Source organism: Hyperolius riggenbachi, chromosome 6, assembly GCF_040937935.1.
Source record: "Hyperolius riggenbachi isolate aHypRig1 chromosome 6, aHypRig1.pri, whole genome shotgun sequence".
Taxonomy (NCBI): domain Eukaryota; kingdom Metazoa; phylum Chordata; class Amphibia; order Anura; family Hyperoliidae; genus Hyperolius; species Hyperolius riggenbachi.
In genome coordinates, this window is record NC_090651.1 from 284,811,517 (window position 1) to 284,835,839 (window position 24,323).

Consider the following 24,323-nt stretch of genomic DNA (forward strand, 5'->3'; position numbering starts at 1 on the left):
TGCTTATGTACAAAAATAAACAATATTGTGCAAGAACTGAACTGCAAATCACAGTATTGCTAATAATAATAGGAGCAGCCCAAGGATAAAGTGCATAGAGAGTGAGAAGTGACATAGAGTCAAGATACTTAGCCCAGGTATAAAGAATGTAGGCAGCTGGAGCAAGACTGGGGACCCCTCAGAACATTCCACCAGGTTCGCGAGCGTCACCTCGCTTTGAGAGGAGGAGAGGTGTTCTTGCACAATATTGTTTATTTTTGTACATAAGCACTTTGAGATATGTATAATTGTTGATACTATTTTATATGCACTTTAGGATTACTGAACCCGGGTTCTACCACTGGTGGGCTCTATATTGTAGCCCACTAAGTTGGTATACATCATATGGGCATTTATTCCTTTATATTTGCATGTATTTAATTGCATTGTGGATTTTTGATTATTGCAGCTGGAATTCTAGGACAATGTGGTCTTTTTTAATTGTTTTTATATATTGAAACTTCCTATGTGTCAATTATCAGATGGTATTTTTGCTAATAAAATTTGCATTTATATATACATTGAGTGGTGCTGTATATATGGGCTTTCTTTTTCTACATGCCTAGTCAAACATATTAGATGTCCCAAGTACTTCTCTAGTTCTCTTCATTTCCCTTCCTATATTCATTGCATGGCCTTTATCTACTCCATTAACATTTTGGATCTAGGTGGCACCTGGCTACTTGTACTGGTTACAGACACCACCTTTGACTCAGGAGACCAGGGTTCAAATCCTGGCTGAAGCCAGCGTACCTATGCAATAAGGAGACCTTTAAAAAGACTCACTATGCTCCAGGGTGGCCTGCTGAAGTGCCATTAGTGGCTGCAGGCTGCAGCTTTAAAGAACTTTGAGTCTAACAGAAGAAAAGCACAATACAATTGTAGTTATTCTTTTATCTGGGAGGAAATGCTTGCTTAATTCTTGTATCTGGATGCACATGGCTCCTCAAAGTGGACCTGAACTCAGAACGTCCTCTCTGCTCTAAAAGATAAGCAACAGCATAATAACCGTTGTCGCAACCCACAGAACTACCGAGGTGCTGCAGAGCTGTTACCAGGGATGTGGAGTTGGAGCAATTTTGGGTACCCGGAGTTGGAGTCAGTGATTTCATAAACTGAGGAGTCTGATTATTTTTTTACAAAATCCACAGCCCTGGTAAGTATTAGACTAGAGATTTGGAGGCATTTTGGGTACCCGGAGTCGGAGTTGGAGTCGGTGGTTTCAAAAACTGAGGAGTCGGAGTTGGAAGATTTTTGTACCAACGCCACAGCCCAGGCTGTTACTTCCTGGTTTCATGGAAGCACAGGCTGTTATCTCAATAAATCTCAATCTTAATAAACACAGGGTGGGTTGAAGAGTTTAGCTCCTCTTTAACCTCTACACTATTATAATTCTGATGTTCATTTAACCCCTTCAATAAAATATCCCTGAACTGAACCAAACCCCTCTTGCTTCAGTTGTCGCTCATCCTATACAATAAAACCTAACTGTCCCTGCGTCATCCTCTTTCCCTGTCTGTGTGTCCATGTTTTTTTTGTACTGCACATGTGCGCAGTACAGTCAACCGTTGGGGCAAAAGGACGGGCCAGGAAGCAGGACTGGTGGGTGTGCACGCGTGCACTGACTGGCGGCGGTGGCTCGTGAAGAGACCTAGAGCCCATTTTTAAACTGGCTTAGGTCAACTAGTTCTATATAATAATTTGCAAGTGTCTGCATCCCATGTCCCTCCTGTGTGTGTGTGTTTGTGAACCTCATTGCATTGTGGGAAATAACAGCTTTTTCCAACTACCAAGCAAGCAACATCTCCCTGTGTGCATATACTTTGGACAGCGGTGGGGGATGGGCAATCGGGACGTGTCTGTGCACGCATTGCATTCCTTTCCATTTCTTTGTTACAGCTGAAACAAATCCTAAAATAAATCTGCACTGTTTCTACTTCCTGTTTCATGGAAGCAGACATATTGTTAACATCTTGTGCTTTCAAGTGAGCTTATCTGCCATGACAGTCATGTGACACAGGGGAGAGATCAAATTACAACTTATGATTAGACACAGATGAGGGGGAATTAGACAGACTAAGCGGTTTAAATACATACAGGGTGCATTTCTCTATTTTCCTTCAGTTCTGTGCAAGAGTTCAGGTCCACTTTAATAATTGGACATTTGGACATGTTATCTGGTGGCACATGGCTACTTATTTTTTATATCTAGATTAGATTGTGAGCCCCTTTGAGGGACAGTTAAAGGAATACTTAAGTCAAAAATAAAAAATGATTTTTACTCTTATAATGTTATACGCTATAGCAGCATAGAGGGTGATTATAGCGACTGGGAACGTGGAGAATCACTCGCGTTCCCAGCCTGTCGGCGGCTGTCGCCGAACCCGGAAGTAGCCGCCGGCGGGGACAGAAGGATCGGAGCGAGGCTGCGAGGGCGCGATACAGCTTCAGGGGGCTGAGGGATGCCCCAGGTGAGTAAAAATCATTTTTGATTTTTGACTTAAGTATTCCTTTAAGTAACAAGACAATATACTCTGTACAGCTCTGCAGAAGATGTTAGCGCTATATAAATACTAAATAATATCTAGGGGGCATCTGGCTTCTTAATTCTTTCATCTGGGGACTTAGTGGCTTCTTAATTCTTGTAATTGTTCATGAACCTTAATGCTGGGAGTACACGGTTTGTTTTTGAGGTGATTAGATAGTTCGATAGATAATTTCCAACATGTCTGATCTCCCGCCCGATCATTTCGCCGCTCGATTTCTGATAGAAGTGAATGTAAATAGATAAGAAAAACGAGCGGGAGATAAGAGAATCGACTGCAGAATTGAGCGGCAAAAACGATCGAGCGCAGAAATGCACGGCACAAACGAACCGTGTATTCCCCGCATTATGGCTGTGGCCACACCATTTTTCGCCAGCTGTTTGGGTTTTATCTATTTGTAAGACTAGGCAGGGGTGCCCACACCAGTGTATTGTAGAGGGTTATCAGCAGTGGTTTAGCCAGCAGGATTTTTAATCGGAAGGGTAAAGGTTTTCTTGACTTTTGCTGTGAGGATGCAATAATGAAGTTTGTTACATGTTTGCGATTCCGTAGTGATGCTTCTATCTTATCTGTAATGTGTAGTGGTGGCCCTGGAACTACACCGCAGGGGTACTGTTTGACAGGTGGTGAATGACCTTTTATTTCTGTGGTAATATTTGAAACTAACCCTGCCATGAATGCAGAATCATTGTATCACTTACCCTGTTGAAAACTTTACCGAAATAATATTTTTATGTATTTTTCAATTGATAGATCCAGTTGAGCAGTACCGCGAGCGTCTGTCGGCTTGGTTCAGCTGTTTGCCTAGTGAGGAACGACATTTTGGACCTTCCTTTGCAATAGACTCTATCCATGTAGATCCCGTTATACGTGAAATGACCCTACAAGACATGCGCCCGTTGTTTGAATCAACTTTCCGATCTCATTTGAAAATCCCCCAATATCCTAACATTTTATCTGTATCCCAGTTGTTCCAAAACAACTCCTCTGGAAAATCGATACGCAGCGTTATTCTGTATGGGACAGTCGGTACTGGAAAAAGTACCCTCATCCGGAAACTTGTTTTGGATTGGTGCCACAGGCGAGGAACTGATTTCCAGCTGATAATTCCGCTTTCTTGTGAAGATCTGTCCCAAGTCACTGCCTCAGTGTCATTAACGAAACTCATTTGCAAGAAATACGTCCATCTACGAGATGTGCTGCCTACATTATCCCAGTACTCCAATGTGCTTTTCATACTCAACAGTCTAGAGTGGATGAATCTAGATTTCAGGATGGCAAACACTGAACTGTGTAGTGATCCCAATGAGCCCATGCCACCCCCGGCTATCCTTGTAAATCTCCTGCGAGGATACATGCTTCCTGAGGTAAGAATAAGACCTAAACATTTGTAAACCTGATTTAGATGATTTGTGCTCTGAAGGGAAAACATAGGAAAGTCTAACCATAGAATGCATGAACAGTTCTAGGACTGGGGGCTGGTCCTAGAAGGGGACAAGGCGTACTTGCAAATTTACCTCACAAAAATTATCTTTTCTTCCTGGCTCTGCCTCTCCATCCGACAGGCAGCTCCGTACTGTGCATGCATGAGCGCTGGAGAGTGCACTTACGCAATACAAAGCCGCCCATCTTCGAGTGCAGTCATGCTTTTAATGCCTTCCATGGCAGCACACTGGGTTGACAGCACTGGAGCGAGGAGACCAGTGTTCCCCAACCCTGTCCTCAAGGCCCACCAACAGTGCATGTTTTGTGGAAACCCAGGCAGGTAGTTAATTAGCTCTGCTGAGACACGAATTACCTCACCTGTGCATGTTTTTGGTTTTCTGCAAAACATGTACTGTTGGTGGGCCATGAGGACAGGGTTGGGGAGCTCTGCTCTATAGGACCCAGAACCTTCCCTCTCTATAGGTAAGTGTCTGTTTTGTTTTTTAATTTAGGTTTACATTCAGTTTAAAGAGACTCTGTAACATCAAAAAGATCCCCTGGGGGTTACTCACCTCGGGTGGGGGAAGCCTCGGGATCCTAATGAGGCTTCCCACGCCGTCCTCTGTCCCACGGGGGTCTCGCTGCAGCCCTCCGAACAGCCAGCGACAGACCCGACTGTCAATTCAATATTTACCTTTGCAGGCTCCAGCGGGGGCGCTGTGGCTGCTTTCGGCTCGGAACTAGACGGAAATACCCGATCTCCGTCGGGTCCACTCTACTGCGCAGGCGCCGGAGACTTGCGCCTGCGCAGTAGAGCAGACCCGACGACGATCGGGTATTTCCGCCTACTTCGGAGCCGACAGCCACCAGAGCGCCTGCGCAGGAGCCGGGAAGGTAAATATTTACGTCGCCGCTGTACGGAGGGCTGCAGCGAGACCCCCGAGGGACGGAGGATGGCGTGGGAAGCCTCATTAGGATCCTGAGGCTTCCCCCACCCAAGGTGAGTACCCCCCAGGGGACATTTTGATGTTACAGTTCCTCTTTAAATCATGAACTCCACACAATTCGTGATGGTGTCTTGTGGTATCTGACACCAAGACGTTAGTGACAGATGTTACAAGGTTAAGCCTTCTTGGATTGGACTTGCTTTTACAGCTTGTCCAACAGATGAGAAGCAGATTGAGATGTGAGGAATCTGGAAGTCGAAGAAAATGTGATTCACCAGACAAGACTAAATTTCTTCCATTGCTCAGTTCTGGCACTCAGGTGCCCATTTTAGGCACATTTGTCAGTGGACAAGGGTCATCTTGGGCATATTGACTTGCCTGCAATCTACAGCCCCATAGACAAGACACAAAACATTTATATCACGTTTTCTCCTGGTGGACTCGAGAGCTTCAGGGCTGCAGCCACTTAGGGCGGCCAAGATCATCGGGGAGCCTTGCCCAAATACTCCTGGTTTACATACTGGCCTCAGCCAGGATTTCAAACCCAGGTCAAAGGCTCAAATGGGTCCTTTCAGCAAAGCACTGAGAAGCAGACTTTTAGGGGTCCCACCACTAGAACGGGGGCCACAGGGGAGGATGAGGAAAGCTTAAGGATGCAGAGGCTTCCCCCTCTCAAGGTAAGTACCCTCTAGGGCTCATGTGTCAAACTCAAGGCCTGCGTGTTGAATGCGTCCACCCTTGCCATTTTATGTGGCCCTTGAGAGCTTCAAAGGTGCATTATTGTAAGCAGTAAGGGCCTGAGCCCACTAATGCAGTTGTGTGCAGTTGTGTCCGCTTTTCAGCATCTGTAACATTGATGTGTTGCTGAAAAGCGGACACAACTGCGTTAGTGGGCTCAGGCCCTAAAAGAAGCCTACTGGTAACTGTCAGTTATATCCATGGTGCTGCAACATCCCTCGGCTCCCCCCCCCCCCCCCCCAGTCCCCAAGAAAAAAAAATAGCATGGGACTCCCTCCTGGGATGCCCCCCCCCCCCCCCCCCCCCTACCCCTCTTGTGCACACTGCCATTCCATAAATCCAGCTCCTGATCATGTGACATGCATTCAAAGCCAGAGAAATGCAGCATAGAGCGGGTGGCTTTCATGGAGATCGGAGGAGGCCCGAAGCAGCACTGGAGTGGGCAAATATAAAACTGTTCCACTGTGCTACTCTGCAGAAGGGGAGGAGCTGGCCCCTCACAGTCTCTATAGTTACGCAAAATAATGTGAGGCTGTTCAATAAGTGTTGCATTTTAATAAACAATTTGGCCTGCGACTTACACTGTGTTTTGCATGTTGACCCTTACGTGATTACGTTTGAAATCCCTGCCCTAGGGGCACTTTTTTCACTTCAGGGTCATTTTAAAATAAGATAGTTTGTAGCAGATATAGGATATAGTGAAATCATTTTTTTGTCCTGTGAATCCAGTCCAGTTTGGCAGAGTGACAAATTGTTTTGTCAGTGGTAAATAAAATCTGCTTTATGTGCAAAATGGTGTATAGTAAAACGGGTGTATAGTTTCTCATTCTGCTTAGCTGTCGTTTTTTTCTATCTAAACTCCTGTTTTATCAGCCCTGCTGTAAAGGTTTATGAGATTGTAAGCCATGTTTATACCGTACCTGGGAAAATGATGACTCCTATGTAGTCATCTTGGCACAGTGCAGCCTATTGCTGATGTTAGGCTGTGTTGTAGAGAGATGAAGAGGAACTCTATATACAGCTCACAGGTGCCTTATATAAGTGCTGCTAATTGGCCTTTTATAGCCACACTGCTAACAGTTTAGTTTTAAAACGGGGAAAAAACACAGTAATTACAGCAGAATGTGGAAGTTTAACTACACATTATTTTGTTTTTAGTGAAAACACATTTCTGTATGGGTGAAACAAGATACCAACTCTGTATCTCTGATTCCTTCTCTTTAGGGTATGTACACACATCCAATTTTGATTGGCCAATGGTTAACCAATTCTACCATTTCCCTGTAGTATGGGGGCCAACAGATTTTGAATACTATGAACAGATTGTGCAGGTAAGTTCTCATACTACATGGAAATGGTACATTAGGCCATTCAAAATTAAATATATCGGCCATCATTGACATGTAACATTTCTTGGTGGGCATTAATTTTGAGGACAATTTTTTGAGGAATAGTATGAATAATAGTACCGGTCAAAAACAGTGCAGTTTAATTTAAAGCTGGCCATACACTATCCAATTATATTATGATTCATTTTACGGTCGATATTATGATTACTTATTTTACAACTGGCTGAAAACAAACATTGCATAGTATAGAAAACAAAACCGAGTGATAATTGAATAGTGTATGGCCAGCTTTACCCACCTTAAGCAAATGTTACCTGATCTCAGTCTTGAAGGATCACCCAGAGGCTCCATGCTTCTGATCCTTCATCCAATAGCTGCCACTAAACAAAGACTTTGGTTTTCTATTGATATTATTTTTAAGTCACATGAACCTTTGCTATGTGACCGCTTTATACATTTTTGTTCTTATCTGTTTGCATCATGCCACAGAGGGTGGTGGCCTTTCAGGCAGCAGATTAGACACTTCTTAATAAGACACACTGAGGCTCCATTCACAGTGGGACATTGCGTTATATTGCAACGTTAAGGGCGCACAATGAAACCCTAATTCAGTGCAAATTTGCACAAAAAGTGTCCGCGTTAAGCTTCATTCGGTCGCATTGCGTGACATGATGCGGACATTACTGCACATATGCCAACTTCATAACGTGAGGAATCCTAACGTATGTAATTCATTAACTTTTGCGTTGTCATAGGCTACCATTATATCTATCAACGCATATGTCTTGATAATGTGACGTGTTGCAACTCAACGCCTACACTGGGAATGGCGTATAGATTTTACATTGTCTTGCGACATTACTTTGGCCCTATATAAAGTCGCACCTTAAAGTCCCACTGTGAATGGAATTTTTTAAACTACAAGTAACTGCTCTCCTGAACTTATAAAGCTTTATTGTGATAATCATTTAACAGAAGAAATTTTGAATTTAGTGGCAGCACTACATATTTAAATTGAACGGGTTGATCTCAGGACTTTAAGATATGTACACACTGAAAGATAGCCTGCTAAAACGACTGATGAACGATGGTTCTACAATCTATCACTGAAGATATCCAAGTGATGTGATGTAAACAGTGCTGGATCTAGACTAAGTGCTGTAGATTTTCGGACACATCAGTTAATAATCATCCATAGCTCTGTGTACACTACTGACTATGAACGATTATCTGCCGAAGTGATCCATCATGGCGGTTTGTCGTGGATCATTCATTTAAGCCGTTGTTAATGTCATCGTTCTTAATCAAATTTTTCCTCCACGTGTATCAAGGCTTTACTGAAATGTATTGCTTTCCTGGAAACGGATTGATAACCTTTGATTTAGTGTGCTTAGATGAAATGCATGTGTGGTTTTATACTGCAGTAAGAAGTACAGCGGCTGCTAAGGGCTAGAGGAAGCCCTGGGTAAATGGGTGTCTTTTTTGGGGGGTGGGGGGCAGCTCAGACATTCCCTTTAAGCATTTATGATATTTTTTAAATAAAGTTTTCAGTCCCTTTGTTGTAGTAACATCACACTTTTCACCTATGGGTTGGAGGAATGGGGGGGACCTCTATGCTAATACTGCTGAACAACCGGCATTCTGCAGTAACATGACGTGGAGTAGGGTGAGAAGAGATTAACCTGACAGATGCAAGTTAAATTACACAGAAAGAGTACCTTGCAAGGCAGATAAGAAAAAAAAACTGCTGTTACTTTCTGTAGACCTTTGTATACTTTTGTCTTCTGTAGCCCTTTTTTGTTTTTTTTTAAATCAAAATACATTACTGTTAATAATTCTTCATTGTTTTGTTCTAGGCCAAAGTCCTGGTTACAACACGCCCTTCTGCACTCAAAAGAATCCCTGGAAAGTATGTCGGACGGTATGCAGAGATATGTGGATTTTCAGACATGCAGCTACAGAAGATGTATTTCCAAGTGCGTTTGGGTCACAAAGACGCTGATGCTCTGGAAACAGAAAATCTTGTAGAAATGTTAAACCGGAACTTGGAACACCATAGCCAGCTCTCTGCGGCATGTTTCTTGCCCTCCTACTGCTGGCTAACTTGTGCAACTTTACACTTATTATACTATACAAAGTCTGATGACCCCCCTTTGACATTAACTGAGATTTACACAACATTTCTTCGGCTTAATTTTGCCGGTGAAGTGCTGGACATAACGCATCCTTCTAAAATCTCTCTCATGCGTTACGTAGCTCGCACTATAGGTAAGTTGGCTTATGAAGGTTGTCGATTGCGGAAGGTCCGGTTTACTGAAGAGGATGTCACAAAATGTTTTTATGTGGACATGAATAGCGAGGAGGAGCTTAACCTCCTAAACGTTTTCCGTACTGATGCCTTCCGCTTCTTCCTGTCACCCTGTGTCCAGCGAGGCCAAGAGAACCTCTTTGTCTTTACAATACCTGCTATGCAGGAGTACCTTGCTGCCTTGTATGTTGTCCTGGGAGAAAACAAGACCATTCTAGAGCGCATGGGGAAAGAAGTCTCTGAGATAATCAGCAAAGCCGGTGAAGATGTTGTGGCAGTAGTGAATGTCCTGTCCAAGTTTCTCCCTCTACGTATCTTTGCACTATTTAATCTGTTACGTGTGATTCCTAAGTTGTTTGGAAAGGTTTATGGACAGAACCGCGATAATATAGCTCAAACTGTAACAGCAGAAATGTTCAGGGAAGAAGACTCTTATAATGATGATGTTCTGGACCAGATAAACTCCAGTATCCTTGGCGTGGAGGGACCATCACAACCAGAGGAAGTTGATGGTGGTAGACCAGAAGCATTTGAACTGTTTCCTATATTCATGGGAGGACTTCTGTCACATCAGAACCGGGCTATGCTTGACCAGCTTGGCTGTTCAATTAAGAACATGGCAGCATTTGAAATCACAAAACGTCTCAAAAAACACCTGCTGAACTGCAGCCTCCGGAGGTTGCCACCTTCTGAGCTGATGGATTTCCTCTTCTTTTTATATGAGTTTCAGGATGAGGGATTTGCTGCTGGCCTGGTCAGTTCACTGCAAGATCTGGATCTCTCCACGGTCCGCATGACGCCTCTTAAATGTACAGTTGTGGCTGCAGCGATGGGAGGTAGAAGAAAGTTACTGGCAGAAGCCAACCTGAGTAGCTGCCATATAGATCTGGATGCCATCTGCGCACTTGCACCAGTCCTAATGAAATGCCAAAATGTCAAGTGAGGAAAACATATAGTAGTAACATAAACTGAAAAAATAACTCATGCATGAAATGAAAATGATGGCCCCAGTTCCAGGATTTTATTGTATTTTTGTTTAGTATGGTTAGTATAGTGTTGAAAGAGGTCAGAGTGGTTGGGGAGGGGGGGGGGGGGGGGGGTTATTGTCAACAGCTCACCTATGTGCCACACGTCTCTTTTATTAGTGTCTTCTCTCCATCGCCCGGGGTACCTATATCCCGTCACCAAGTCTCATGTACTAACATCACCTACATTATATAGGGTTATGATGTACGGGGGGGGGGGGGGTCCAGCCAGGCAGGAAGATTTCCAATAGATGTTATGCTGAAATCTATTGCAGTGTGTGTGGGTGGGCAATAGATCCCTCTGTGATCAGATTCGATCGGAGAGGGATCTATCAGATCGTCTATCTGGTGGCCATAGACTAGTGTATGGCCACCTTAAAGAGAAGCCGAGGTGCGTTTGTGAAATCATATTAGGACACAGAGGCATATTGTGTGTACTGTGACCTGCCTTTGTGTCCTTCTATTGTGTTCCCACCCCCCCCGTGCTCTGCTGTCTTCCCTTATAGAAAGTGCCAGGCTATCGACACGCAGATAGTCGCTAGCCCGGTATTTACCTTCAGGCTGTCAGTCACCGCCGCTCCCCCACCTCCTGTATAGTGCGGCTCCCCGTCTGTTTCCCTTCCCTCCCCGCCTCTGTAAGTTTCCTCCAATCGGCTTACGGAGGCGGGGAGGGAAGCGACAGAGGCGGGGAGCCGCGCTATACAGGAGGCGGGGGAGCGGCGGTGACTGACAGCCTGAAGGTAAATAACAGGCTAGCGACAATCTGCATGTTGATAGCCTGGCGCTTTTTATAAGGGTGGACAGCATCTGGATGCACTATAGAAGGACACAGAGGCAGGTCACAGTACACACAATATGCCTCTGTGTCCTAATATGATTTCACAAACCCACCTCGGGTTCTCTTTAAGTTGCACCGCTGTTTGATAAAGTGTTTAAAAAAACCCTTAGGCCTGGTGCACACCAAAAAACGCTAGCAGATCCGCAAAATGCTAGCAGATTTTTAAACGCTTTTTCTTATTTTTCTGTAGCGTTTCAGCTAGCATTTTGCGGTTTTGGGAAGCGTTTTTGGTGTAGTAGATTTCATGTATTGTTACAGTAAAGCTGTTACTGAACAGCTACTGTAACAAAAAACGCCTGGCAAACCGCTCTGAAGTGCCATTTTTCAGAGCGGTTTGCGTTTTTCCCATACTTAACATTGAGGCAGAAACGCATCCGCAATCCAAAATCTGCAGCAGCCCGGGAGTATGCGTTTCTGCAAAACGCCTCCCGCTCTGGTGTGCACCAGCCCATTGAAATACATTACCCTAGCGGATCTGCACCCGCAAGCGGATCGCAAACTGCAGCCGAACCGCTCTGGTGTGCACTAGGCCTAAAAATATTATATGCACATCCAAGTTAAAAGAGTGACCCCTTTCCTAGCTCACTACTCCGTTATGTACTGCATTTATCTTTCTGAAGAGTACTCTCTAAAGGATGCAGCTGCTAGCGATTATTTTTAAAATGGGCCTAACTTGTAAATATATAATTCATGTATAAAACATTTATTCATTAAAGGGCATCTCTCACAAAAAATTGTAAAATGCATACATATAAATGTACATTTCTCCCAGAGTAAAATGCACTATAAAATACTTTTTTTCCCAGATGTCGCTGTCACTTATGCTGGGAATACACCATACAATTTTCTGTTAGATTCTTCTGTTATGCTGGGCATAGACGGACAGGAGGGAGGCTTATCAATCGAGCCTGATGGCTCGATTGATGATATCCGGCGTGTCCGATACCCCACTGGATCGATACTGCGCTCGATAGCGGCGGGGAGAACAATGGCAAGAAATGAGTGGCTCATTAGCCGCTCCCGCGGGGACGCCGGCATCCAGCCCCTTTGTTCGATACCGCCGCAAAAAACGGTCCGTGTATGTCCAGCATTAGATTTTTCTGTTAGAACGCATAATTAGATTATTTTCTGTAGAGAATGGTTATTATCTCTGGTGCATTGTCTTCTGTTTATCTCCTGCTGAGTAGAACAATGCCTAATTGCTCGGCAGATAGATGGTAAGATAGATACATTTCCAACATGTTGAACTTTATCTATCTGGCAGGTAAATCTAACAAAAAATTGTATGGTGTATTCCCAGCATTAAGCCCCATCTACACGATACGATTATTTGTGCGATTCGATTACGATTCTATTTACAATCCGATTAAATCCGACATGTCTGATCAGGATTCGATTCAATTCAGTTCGAAATTGAATCCCGATCGGACATGTCGGATTTAATTGGATAGTAAATAGAATCGTAATCGAATCACACAAAGAATCGCATCGTGTAGATTGGCCTTAACAGTTGGTAGTGATAATCTAATCTGTCAGGTTTTGGACTAGTCCATCTCCTCATCGGGGGATTCTCAGTTGTGTCTTTATTTACAAAAGCATTTGCTAAACTGCAGTTACTCAGTCCAACTGCCAAAATAGTGTGCAGATGAGTAGGGAAGCTCACTAGCATCTTTGTATAGATCCTTTACACAAAGTGCTTTTATAAAGAGTATAACTGATACTGAGAATTTCCCATGAGGAGACAAATTAGTCCTAAATTTGTAAGATGTTTACTACTTACTGTAAGTGACCACAACATTGCATTTTACTTTGAGAGAAAAAGAGAAAACTGCTATGGTAGCTGATATAATACCCTTGTTTGAAATGGCCATCTACTTTCAGTTTACAGATGAACTTGCTTGGACCTGATTCTTGCCGAGAAATTAAAGACCTCCTCCTCCACCCTGACTGTGCTATAACGAACCTACGGTAAGAAATTCCAGGTCTATTCAAGGTCAGTTACTGACCCGCTATGCTGTTTGGTTGTTTCAAACTTGTGAAAGGTTGCTTGTGAGTGATTAGTAAGTCAGCTTGAGTTATTTTAGCAGGCATCTGAGAAACCTTTACCTGCCAATCTTCACTTTTATCACCTAGTTAGTACCTTAATCGATGTTGTGACCTATTCCACTTCACAGGTCATCATTATTTTGTAATGATTTACTAATTTAGGCTAATGCTGGGTAGGGTGGCACCTGGTTTGGCAGCCTTACTAAGTTGCCCTGTCCTGTTTTTTTTTTTTTGTTTTTTTTGGGGGGGGGTTTTTTTTTTGCTTTTTTTGTGTGGTTGCTAAAACCAACCCAAGGACTTTGTCCAGTGAACAATCACTCTGCATTTGGAACTTAAAGCGGACCTTAACTCAGAACTTCTTCTCTGCTCTAAGAGAAAATAAACCGCATAACCATTAAATAAAACATTTTTGTTACAGCTGATACAAACCCTGCAATAAATATGCAGTTTGTCTACTTCCTGCTTTCATGGAAGCAGGCATATTGTTCACATCCTGTGTTTACAAATGAGATCTCTGCCATGGCTGTCAACTGACACAGCTGAGGGATCAAATTACTACTTGTGATTAGACACATAAGGGGGAATTAGGCCAAACTCTCTAAATACATACAGGGTGCATTTCTCTGTTTTCCTTCTGTCCTGTGCAAGAGTTCAGGTCCACTTTAACTCAACCACGTTTATCTAACCTCCAGGGACTACTAGTCACTGGAGCAACAGACTTGAGTCGGCTGGTGAGTCCTAGTAGAAGAGGTAAAACTTACTTAAGGCTTGATACTTACCTGAGTAGAGGAAAGGCTCTGGATCAGGGGTCCCCAAACGTTTTGGGTCGAGGGCCGGGTCAACATACTTCAGACTGCTGGGGGGGCGGCGTATACATAAAATGATGTAGAAGTCTTTGCGTGCCATACAGTGAAGCAACCTGCCAGGTGAGGACAATTGGACAACAGTGTCACCTGATGTGGAATTTGATTGGAAACCAGCGAATTACTGCTTTCTGCCTTCATTCTATATGCTGACCACCAATATTTCAAGATGTAGCTGACCGCATCTGTAATACATTTTGTGTGTGGGGGCCGGTAAAAAAGCCTCAGGGGGCCACATTCGGCCCACGGGCCTTAGTTTGAGGACCACTGCCCTGGATAGTATAGAGTCTTCCCATTCCTCCGTCCAGCCTGTCATTCCAGCATCTCAGAATAGCACTGAGGACAAGTGGATCTCTACTGCGCATGCACGAGCTGCGAGTAGAGGAATGTACAATGAGAGTGGAGCCTGGGAAAGTGAGTGGGGTGCCAGAGTGAAAAGTATGTATAATGTGGGTATAGCCCAGACTGCTTAGGGAATGTGTAATATGAGTGACACCTGAAGCAAGCTGTGGTTGGTTCCGTTCTGAGATATTTTATGTGAAAGGGTTAAAGGAACATCAGCATTATACTAGTGCAGAGGTTAAAGATGAGCTAAACTCTTGCACGGGAGAGAAGGAAAACACAGAGAAACCCACCTTGTGTTTATTTGGAGGTAACAGCTTGTGCTTCCAGGAAAACAGACAGTAACAGCTCTGCAGCATCTTAGTAGTTCTGTGGGCTGCAACAAATAAATGTTTTTCTTTAAAGGTTATTGTGCTGTTGCTTATCTTTTAGAGCAGAAAGGAAGTCCTGGGTTTAGTGCTGCTTTAAGGTCATTGTAGGTATGTCTATTGTAGGCTGGGCTTTCCTGGGTATGGCACTACATAGTTGGAGTAATGTGAGTTTTGTAATCATGCCCACTGTTTGCCATACATATAACTTATATAGCTAGCTTTTGATACACTTTTTCTTTCCCGCAGTTTGTGCAATAACCCATTGGGGCCAGAAGGAGTGGGTTTAATCGCAGAGGCTCTGGCTGGTAACAGCTCACTAAGGAACTTATCGCTCCTCCACACGGATATGGGAGATGAGGGAGCTGAACTGCTGGCGCAACAACTGGGGAAAAATCAGTACCTCCAGGAACTAAATCTGGCGTATAATGGAATCCATGACCAAGCCGCAGGCAGAATCGCTAAAGAGGCTTCAAGTCACCCAACACTGAACAGAATGCAGTGAGTACTAATACTGTGATACGCCATTCATATCTTTATATACCACTGAATCTAATGGCAATGTACAGCTGTATGCACCATACATTGCATATATAAATGTATGAGGTGTATAGTTACCCTAATAACTGTTCTTATTGCATTCCCAATCCAGTAATCTTTCATGGAGTTCTTTTGATTAAACTGAAGGGTCAGCTCAGAACTGTTGGACTTATAGGGGTTTAGAACTGAAAAATATTTTTTTACTAGCAGCATGTCTGGAACTGATGAAATATCATACATAAGTCTGGTACACACTTTGTTATGATTGGCCAACTGTTAACCAATGTTATGTCATGTATGTATGTAGTAAGTGGTAATAACTTTTATTATCAACACTTAAATAGTAGTATAAAAAGGGGTTTTGTATAAGTAAAAAGACCCCACTGTGAGGGTCTTACACATAAGACTACCAATTATACAACTTCTGCAGGGGTCTTTGCTTATCCCCCTCCACTTAAATGTAAGTGAGGTGTAGCTATCCCGCAGATATGATTAGTGTACTTCAACAGTATCAAAGTGTATGGGGCGATTCCGGAGCCATTACCAGTAGGATTGTTTGCCAAAGCTGGTGTGCTCAGAGACGTATCTCATCGGTCCCATACACCTAACGTTAAAAATGGGAGGAAATACATAAACAATCGCAAAAAGTGCACGGTGCTGTACATAGACTTTCATTCACCCTATTTACATCATTACCCCATATTCGCTAGCCCCAGTCACAGCTGAATTGCCACGTGAGGCTAGGTCATATATATATGGAGAGCAGAGGGAGAGGGTGGGGGCCGGTCAGAACTAGTTTGCCACTCCTACCTGTTATAGAAATGCTGGTTCCTTGGCCATCCAGAGGATACCTCATAAAGGTGCATCAGATCTATGCAGCCCCACTGGTGTATAGGGGAACAATGTGCTACTAATTGGTATCGGCTGGATTCCTGTCATGTGACTCAATGATCCTCCCAGAATTGGTAAAAACTAGTTCTGACCGGCCCCCACCCCTCTCCCTCTGCTCTCCATATATATGACCTAGCCTCATGTGGCAATTCAGCTGTGACTGGGGCTAGGGAATATGGGGTGATGATGTAAATAGGGTGAAAGAAAGTCTATGTACAGCACCGTGCACTTTTTGCGATTGTTTATGTATTTCCTCCCATTTTTAACGTTAAGTGTATGGGGCCGATGAGATACGTCTCTGAGCACACCAGCTTTGGCAAACAATCCTACTGGTAATGGCTCCGGAATCGGCCCATACACTTTGATACTGTTGAAGTACACCAATCATATCTGCGGGATAGCTACACCCCACTTACATTAAGTGAAGGGGATAAGCAAAGACCCCTGCAGAACTTGTATAATTAGTAGTCTTACGTGTAAGACCTTCACAGTGGGGTCTTTTTACTTATACAGAACCCCTTTTTATACTACTATTTAAGTGTTGATAATAAAAGTTATTGCTTTTAATTGTACCCATAGGGCATAGTCCTTTGGACTCCAGTGCATGATTTAAATTCCCTGGTACTTCCTATTCGGTAGTGCTTGGCTATTTAGTAAGTTGGTCAACATATGCTGAATACTGTACTAGGAACAGATTGTGTAGGTAAATCCTCATACTGCATGGAGGTGGTAAAATTGGTCAATGATTGGCCAGTCATAATTGAAAGTGTGTACCAGGCTTTATGTTTAGCGCTTCATTGGCTGTTTTCATGGCAGGCTTTGAGTTCAACAATGTATCCTTTTGCTGCTCTATAATGAAGACTAGGTAGTTCCTTAACCGATTCCGGACCGAGTTGGTTGAAATCTACATTCTGCATGTGGCTGCGCGGCTTTGACAGGATGTAGATTTCAACCAATCGGAAGGTGGCAGAGGCAAAGGAGCCGTGTAATACAGGAGGCGGGGGAGCGGCGATGAGTGACAGGCTGAGGTAAATAGCAGGCTAGTGACTATTGCTTTTTTTTTAAGGGGGGGACAGCAGAGCCCGGGGAAGGGGGGGAGGAAGGTAGGGGCTGGAGGCACAATAGAACACAGAGGCAGGAAGAGGAAGTGACATGCATGGCCATTGCAAGAGGCTCCTCCAGAGAGGTCATAGCATGACTTTGGTGGAAGTCGTCTGGCTTAAAGGCAAGCCCATGAGAGGTGCTCGGAGTCCCTTTGAAAAGTAGATTGAAATATAGAATAAAACCGTTGAGATAGCTCAAAAGGTAATTTTTAGGATGAGGAGGTTAGACACAGTTGTTTAACTCATAAGTTTATTTTTACCTCAGATGTCCTTTAAAGTGCACTGAAGGGTGAAAAATCACAACCCAATTTGGCTACTTGCCTCAGGAGATGGAAGCATCTGGTTGTAATTTGCTTATCAGTGATGTTTACTATATTCCTAACAAGCTACTGACAAGACAGAAGCTGTCAGTTCCATGTCTAAAAAGTAACTATTTCAGGCAGCAAAATAAAGCAAGAACACCAGCCTTGTTATTATGTTTGGCACTGTACATACACGTTTATCTCATCATGTCACATGTCGCCTTGGGTACACTATAAGTCAAAGGTGTGTATGCACCTTTACTCAACTCTCATGTCTGAGTTTTTTAAATGTCAAGTACTGGGTGTGTGTGCCTAGGAGAGCAATATGGCCTAGTTATCATGCTCAATATGTGGAGACTGTGCTCCAGTCAAGTGACAATTTCTCTGCTCACAGGATGCTTGCTGGTGTGCCTTTATATGCTAAAATGTGTTCCTTTTTTATTCGTGTGAGAGTGAGACACTAGTGAAGGACAGTTAGTGTTGATGATGGGGTAAGGGAGAAAGTTAAACTAATCATTTTTCCTTAGCAGATTTGATCACTGTGATCCAATCTGCCAGATATTGATGCCCCAAAATGTAATTTTGATTGATTTTCAGCCAAAATATATTGAAATTGATTGTACCATACAAAAGATTGGGGGTCAGGGATGCATCAATAGGCAATTGCACAGTAGGCTACCCGCTGGGTAGAGGACGGGGAAGCCTCTGGATTATCCAGAGGCTTCCCTCTATGGAGGGAACTTACAGGTACACTTGTTAAAGATTCTCTCTAACCAGATGGGCGACTCACCTGTTTTACTGAGATGAAAGCAGGCTGAATGAATTTATTTGCATCATTTATTTTTAAATAGACTCTGTATAAAAAAAAGTTCCCCTGGGGGGTACTCACCTCAGGAGGGGGAAGCCTCAGGGTCCTAATGAGGCTTCCCCCTCCCCTGTACCTGCAGTCAGTCCAGCGCTGGCTCCCCCGAAGTGTCCCGGAATCCTCCCCTGAGAAGCGCTGATAAGTGCTGATTTTTTTTTACCTTTCCAGTCTCCAGCGTGGGAGCTGTTGCAGCTCTCCGCACAGAGATAGGCGAAAATAGCCGATCTTCGTCGAGTCCGCTCTACTGCGCAGGCGACTTGCGCCTGCGCAGTAGAGCGGCCCGACAGCGATCGGCTATTTCCGCCTATCTCCGAGGCGGAGAGCCGATACTGCGCTGGAGTCAGGAAGGTAAATATTTACATCCCTCCTGTTCTAGAAGCTTTATCTCCGCCGCCGTGGTACCAAGGAGGACGGGGGAAGCCTCAATAGGATCCGGAGGCTTCCCATACCCCAGGAGAGTACCCCCCAGGGGAGGTTTTTCTCAATACAGGTTTTCTTTAAGCACAAAAGATGCCCAAAACTGAGGTTTCCGTCTTAACACACCCCTCTGTAGAGACACATTGCCCTGGCAACAGCTGAGTTACTTTAGCAGAAAAGGAGGAGGGGCAGAGTGAAGACACAAGCACAGGGAGATTCTTAATTGCTGGTGACAAAAGATAAGGCTATCTTCTCCTGCTTTCTGCAGTGAAAAAAAAAATCATTTGTACATAGAGAGAATGTGTGGGATCGCTGTCAAATGTTCTTCTATGTAACTGAGAGTAGTTATTGAAAATTTACTTTTGGGAGTATAATCCCACTTTAACTAAGGTCACCATTGGTTAATTAGAGGTGGGCAATTTACAGGATTTCATGGTATAAGCAAACGCCAAATATCAGATGGGCAAATTGGGAAACAAGCGCCGTGAACCATGCACAACATTACATGAAGTTGGTAATACTTCCTAGTCATTTTTATCTGTTTTACAATATACCTTTCTTCACACATTTGATTAAGCAATGTGTATTGTCCATTTTTATTATTCTTCTTTTACAGTCTGTACTTTAATGAGCTGTCAGATAGCGGTCTGCGCACCCTGCAGTCTCTGGGGGATGTGAAGGTTCTGGTGTGTCTCACAGAGGGAGCGGATACATCGCGACACTGGGATCTCATCTTGGAGGAGCTGCAGGCCAATGCTGGAGGCTGGGGTCAAGCAAGAATGAGCTCTCACCTCACCCTGCTGCTGCGGGATCTGCAGAGCAGCCGAGCTCTGACTGGAAACCTGTGGCGCAAAGCACGCCTTCTCCGTGTGGAGACCAAGGCAAGGCGTATACTGGCTAAAATTCAGCAGGGAAAGGTGTGAGTTTGTGATTGCCAACACAGTTTATCGTGCTCCAGATGCTGCTTACACAGTACAACAACAGCCTATCCATAATAAAAGGTGTAGGTGTGTGTGTGTATATGGCGTGTATGCAGACAGTGTTTACGTTTCATTATGCAAAGCAATAAAATTGCACATTTGCACTGGCACTTATTTTGTAATGCTTAATGCAGTGGTAAATATCACTTGAATTTTTGTAGGATTCGTTAAAAACTTGCTTATGCTAAGCTTTGCTTGCCAGTTTTTTAAAGGGAGTCAGATCTACAGAGGGTGCTATTGATTTGTTTTTACTTTAAAACCTCTGGTGTTTGTTAGAAACAACTGATCCATTTAGTTCATCTCTATTTATATATTTAGGATCAATGTAGCCTATCATTTCAGATTGCTTGAATTCAAATGGTTCAGGGCCCTTTCCTCTTTAGGGCCCATATGCAATTCACTTTTCCTCCTGAGTTTTCTCCTAGGAGATAATTTTTCAACTTCTCTTTAAAATAACTTTTAAGCACTTTGCAATTGAAAAACTACCAAAAAGTAGGTGAAAAAGCACTATCAAAATAGCTTGACATATTTTCTTGCTTGCTGGTGGCTTACATGCATTTTATTGAGAAGCTGTGCAAATATCATCTAGGAGAAGACGTTTTTCTCCTAGGAGATCATTTTCCATCTTTTGTTTAGAATAACTTTTCAACACTTTACAATTGAAAAAGTACAAAAAAAAGTAGGTGGAAAATTACTACAAAAACTATTTTAAAGAGTCACTTAAGTCTGTTAAGAAAATGAGTTTTACTCACCTGGGGCTTCTACCAGCCCCCTGCAGCCGTCCTGTGCCCACGCAGACTCGCTCCGATCCTCCTGTCCCCTGCAGGCAGCTACTTTTACGTTCGTCAACAGGCCTGTCCACGCGTCTGATACTTCGCGTTCCTGGCCGCAATAGCGCCCTCTATACTGCTATTGCGGCCGGGAACACGAAGAATCACTCGCGTTCCCAGGCCTTTCGGCGAATCCGGAAGTAGCTGCCGGCGGTGGACAGGAGGATCTGAGCGAGTCTGCGAGGGCACAGGACGGCTGCAGGGGGCTGGTAGAAGCCCCAGGTGAGTAAAACTTTTATTTTTTTTTTTAAGCAGACTTAAGTGTTCCTTAAGTATTTTCTTGCTTGCTGGTGATTTATAAGGCATTTTATTGACAAGTTTGAACATACCACCTAAGAGAAAACTTGGGAGAAAAAGTGAATTGCATATGGGCCATGGTTCTTATTTTAAACACACTGCCAGGGATACCATTCTACTGTCATAAACAAACCCATGCTAAGTCCACTGTCCGTTTTTTTTTTTATATAAGCACATTTTATGTTTGTCTGTGAATTACACTAAAAATATGTTTTTACTGTAGAATTCTCAATCAACATATTTGCCTTCTTGTTTAATTCTGTAGAAATAAAGGACCAGTGTTGTTTTGTGAATTCACAGGAAATTGGTAACCTGTGCCTTTTAAACTGCTATATGAGAGTTATGAGGGCTTCCATGGTTATTTCCTTTAAAGGACACCTGAAGTGAGAGGTATATGGAGGCTGCCTTATTTATTTCCTTTTAAACAATGCTAGTTGCCTGGCATCCTGCTGTTCCTTCTAGAGCTTCAGTATTGTCTGAATCACACACTTGAATCAAGCATGGGGCTAATCCATCTGCATGCTTGTTAAAGGGAACCTAAACGGAGATGGATTTTTCCTTTTAAAATAATACCAGTTGCCTGACTCTCCTGCTGATCCTGTGGCTGTAATACTTTTAGCCACAGCCCCTCAACAAGCATGCAGATCAGGTGCACTGACTGAAGTCAGACTGAATTAGCTGCATGCAAAATGTATTAATGGCTTAAAGGACATCATCAGCCTTCACAGCTTCTGATTTGTATGTATTGCTCCAAAGCAACCAATCACACTCAAACTTTAATTTTTCCAGCAATTTCTAGTGGCGGTCTGACTGAACAAAAGTAGTTTGTATGTCATATAATGCCCATCGTCAATAAAATATTGATTGTACAACCTTACAAACTCTATGTAGTAGATGGTAAACTGAGTAAATATACTTTGACCTTAGCTAGTCACTCAAAATACATAAATGTGATACAATTGTGGAATCAAGATTGTATTGATGAAGGGTACTTAACCTCCCTAGCAGTATGGACAGATCTATCCGTCCATAAAAACATGCTGTGAACAGTATTAACATGCATACACATCAATACTCTCCTGCACTGTATACTAGACCCTTGCTTGACCCATTTTGGCAAGTTACAGGAAAAAAAAGTTTTAAAAATAAATGTTATCACTTTTTGCACAGAAATCCTGGGGAAATTGAACGCCAGGGAAGAGAACATACACTGAGAAGGACATGTATTTTTCCTTTTAAAATGATACCAGTTGCCTGACTCTCCTGCTAATCTTTTGTCTCTAATATCTAATTTCTTTTATGCTGGGTACACACGGTACGATTTTCCGACTCGATCATTTTTTCCGCTGGATTCTGCACTCTATTCTGCGCTCAATTCTCTTATCTTCGCTCATTTTTCTTATCTTTTTCCATTCACTTCTATGAGAAATCGAGCGCAGATTCGATCGGCAGTAATATCGGACATGAGGGATTTTATCAATCGGAAAATCGTACCGTGTGTACCCAGCATTAGCCACAGCCCCTCAACAAGCATGCAGATCAGGTGCTCTGACTGCAGTCTGACTGGATTAGCTGCATGCTTGTTTCAGGTGTGTGATTCAGCCACTGCTGCAGCCAAAGAGATCGGCAGGACTGCCAAGCAACTGGTATTGTTGAAAAGGAAAACATTCATATCCCTCTCAGTTTAGGTTCCCTTTAGGGGTGTATGGCTAGAAGTATTAAGGTAATCATACAGTTATCGATTTTTCCCATTAATATCTGACTGAATCGATCACTCTGATCGAATCTGCGAGAAATCGATACTGCAGGAGGCCTGATTGGTCACTAGCTCCAGGCAGAAGAATAGCAGGTTAGGAGCGACAGCAGAGTGACTGCCCATAGCATTGCACTGCATCACACAGTGCAATACTGCAGTTAGATAGCTTTTTAATAGTTTTCATGCTGAAATTATTAAAAAGTCCATGGCAAGTGTGTGGTGATCTTTAGAGGTAGATTATTCAGCAGGATGGCCAAGCAATTAGCTTTTCTTTTTCTTTTTTAAACAAAATAAATATAGCAGCCTTTATATCCATCTTAGTTCAGGTGTGCTTTAAAAATGTCAGTTCTTTATCTGTCATGCTCAATAGTGTTGTGACTGCAGTCATTTAAAGAGGAACTCCAGTGAAAATAATGTAATAAAAAAAGTGCTTCATTTTTACAATAATTATGTATAAATGATTTAGTCAGTGTTTGCGCATTGTAAAATCTTTTAAATCCCTGATTTACATTCTGACATTTATTACATGGTGACATATTTTCTGCTGGCAAGTGATGTAGCTGCTGTATGCTGTTTTGGCAGTTTGAAACAGCTGTAAACAGATATTTCCCACAATGCAACAAGGTTCACAGACAGGAATCTGCCAGGAGTACCACGGTCCTCAGAGTTTCTTGTGGGAAGGGTTTCACCACAATATCAGTCATACATCGCCCCCTGATGGTCTGTGAAAAGGAATAGATTTCTCATGTAAAAGGGGGTATCAGCTACTGATTGGGATAAAGTTCAATTCTTGGTCGGAGTTTCTCTTTAACTGAACAAAGAACGTAGGAGGAGTATAAGACCATGTCAATATAACATGTCACATCTTTTTTATTTATATTCTTTTCTAGACAGCCAATTCACATTTTTATACCATATCCAAAATACAATATACTCTAAATAGAAGGGGCAAAATGTAGGTTGCTCTTCATTGGTACTTGTGCTAATAAGATCACATTGTTATGGAAAAGTATGGTTTATGTTAACTAATACCATGACCCTAAGTGACATATACTTGAAAAACACAAAGGAACAAGGGTGTAGTAATTTGGCACAATGCGATTTACAGTAAAGGAGGTAGAAGACAGCTACTCACAAAGGTGGGTTACCGCTGAGGGAACCACTGTATTCACAAGTGGGGAAATTATACCTGATCCCTCTCAGGTTAAAAGTCACTCTCTGAAAGACCAATCCCCCCCCCCCCCCCACACACACACACACACACCTTTCCCCCTTATAGAATACTTAATTAGGAAAAGCTCACTGGAAGAAGTAAGGTTTGCATGTATTTTCCGTAGATGTACTACCCCACATGATTATATATCACTATAGCCATGTGTTTGGTTTGTTCTTGTTAATGCCAGTACCTGTGAGGAGCACTCTGTTTTTTTTCTCACTGTATTTAGGGTGTAGTGTATTCTTTTAACATGTACATGTAGATTATATGTCTATTGTAGAGAGCTGAAAAG

At 43.0% G+C, this 24,323-nt stretch overlaps 1 protein-coding gene across 3 annotated transcripts in view; it reads left to right on the forward strand.

Moving 5' to 3' along the window:
- Positions 1–20,042, forward strand: part of NLRX1 (NLR family member X1) — a 44,576-nt gene extending 24,534 nt beyond the window's left edge. For all 3 annotated transcript variants that reach the window (XM_068240963.1, XM_068240962.1, XM_068240961.1), the window contains 5 exons: positions 3,339–3,952; positions 8,901–10,291; positions 13,097–13,183; positions 15,084–15,335; positions 19,569–20,042. In XM_068240963.1, coding sequence (XP_068097064.1) covers positions 3,339–3,952; positions 8,901–10,291; positions 13,097–13,183; positions 15,084–15,335; positions 19,569–19,875 — 2,651 coding nt within the window. In that variant the 3' untranslated portion in view covers positions 19,876–20,042. The remainder of the gene's footprint in view (positions 1–3,338; positions 3,953–8,900; positions 10,292–13,096; positions 13,184–15,083; positions 15,336–19,568) is intronic.
- Positions 20,043–24,323: the final 4,281 nt, after the last annotated feature.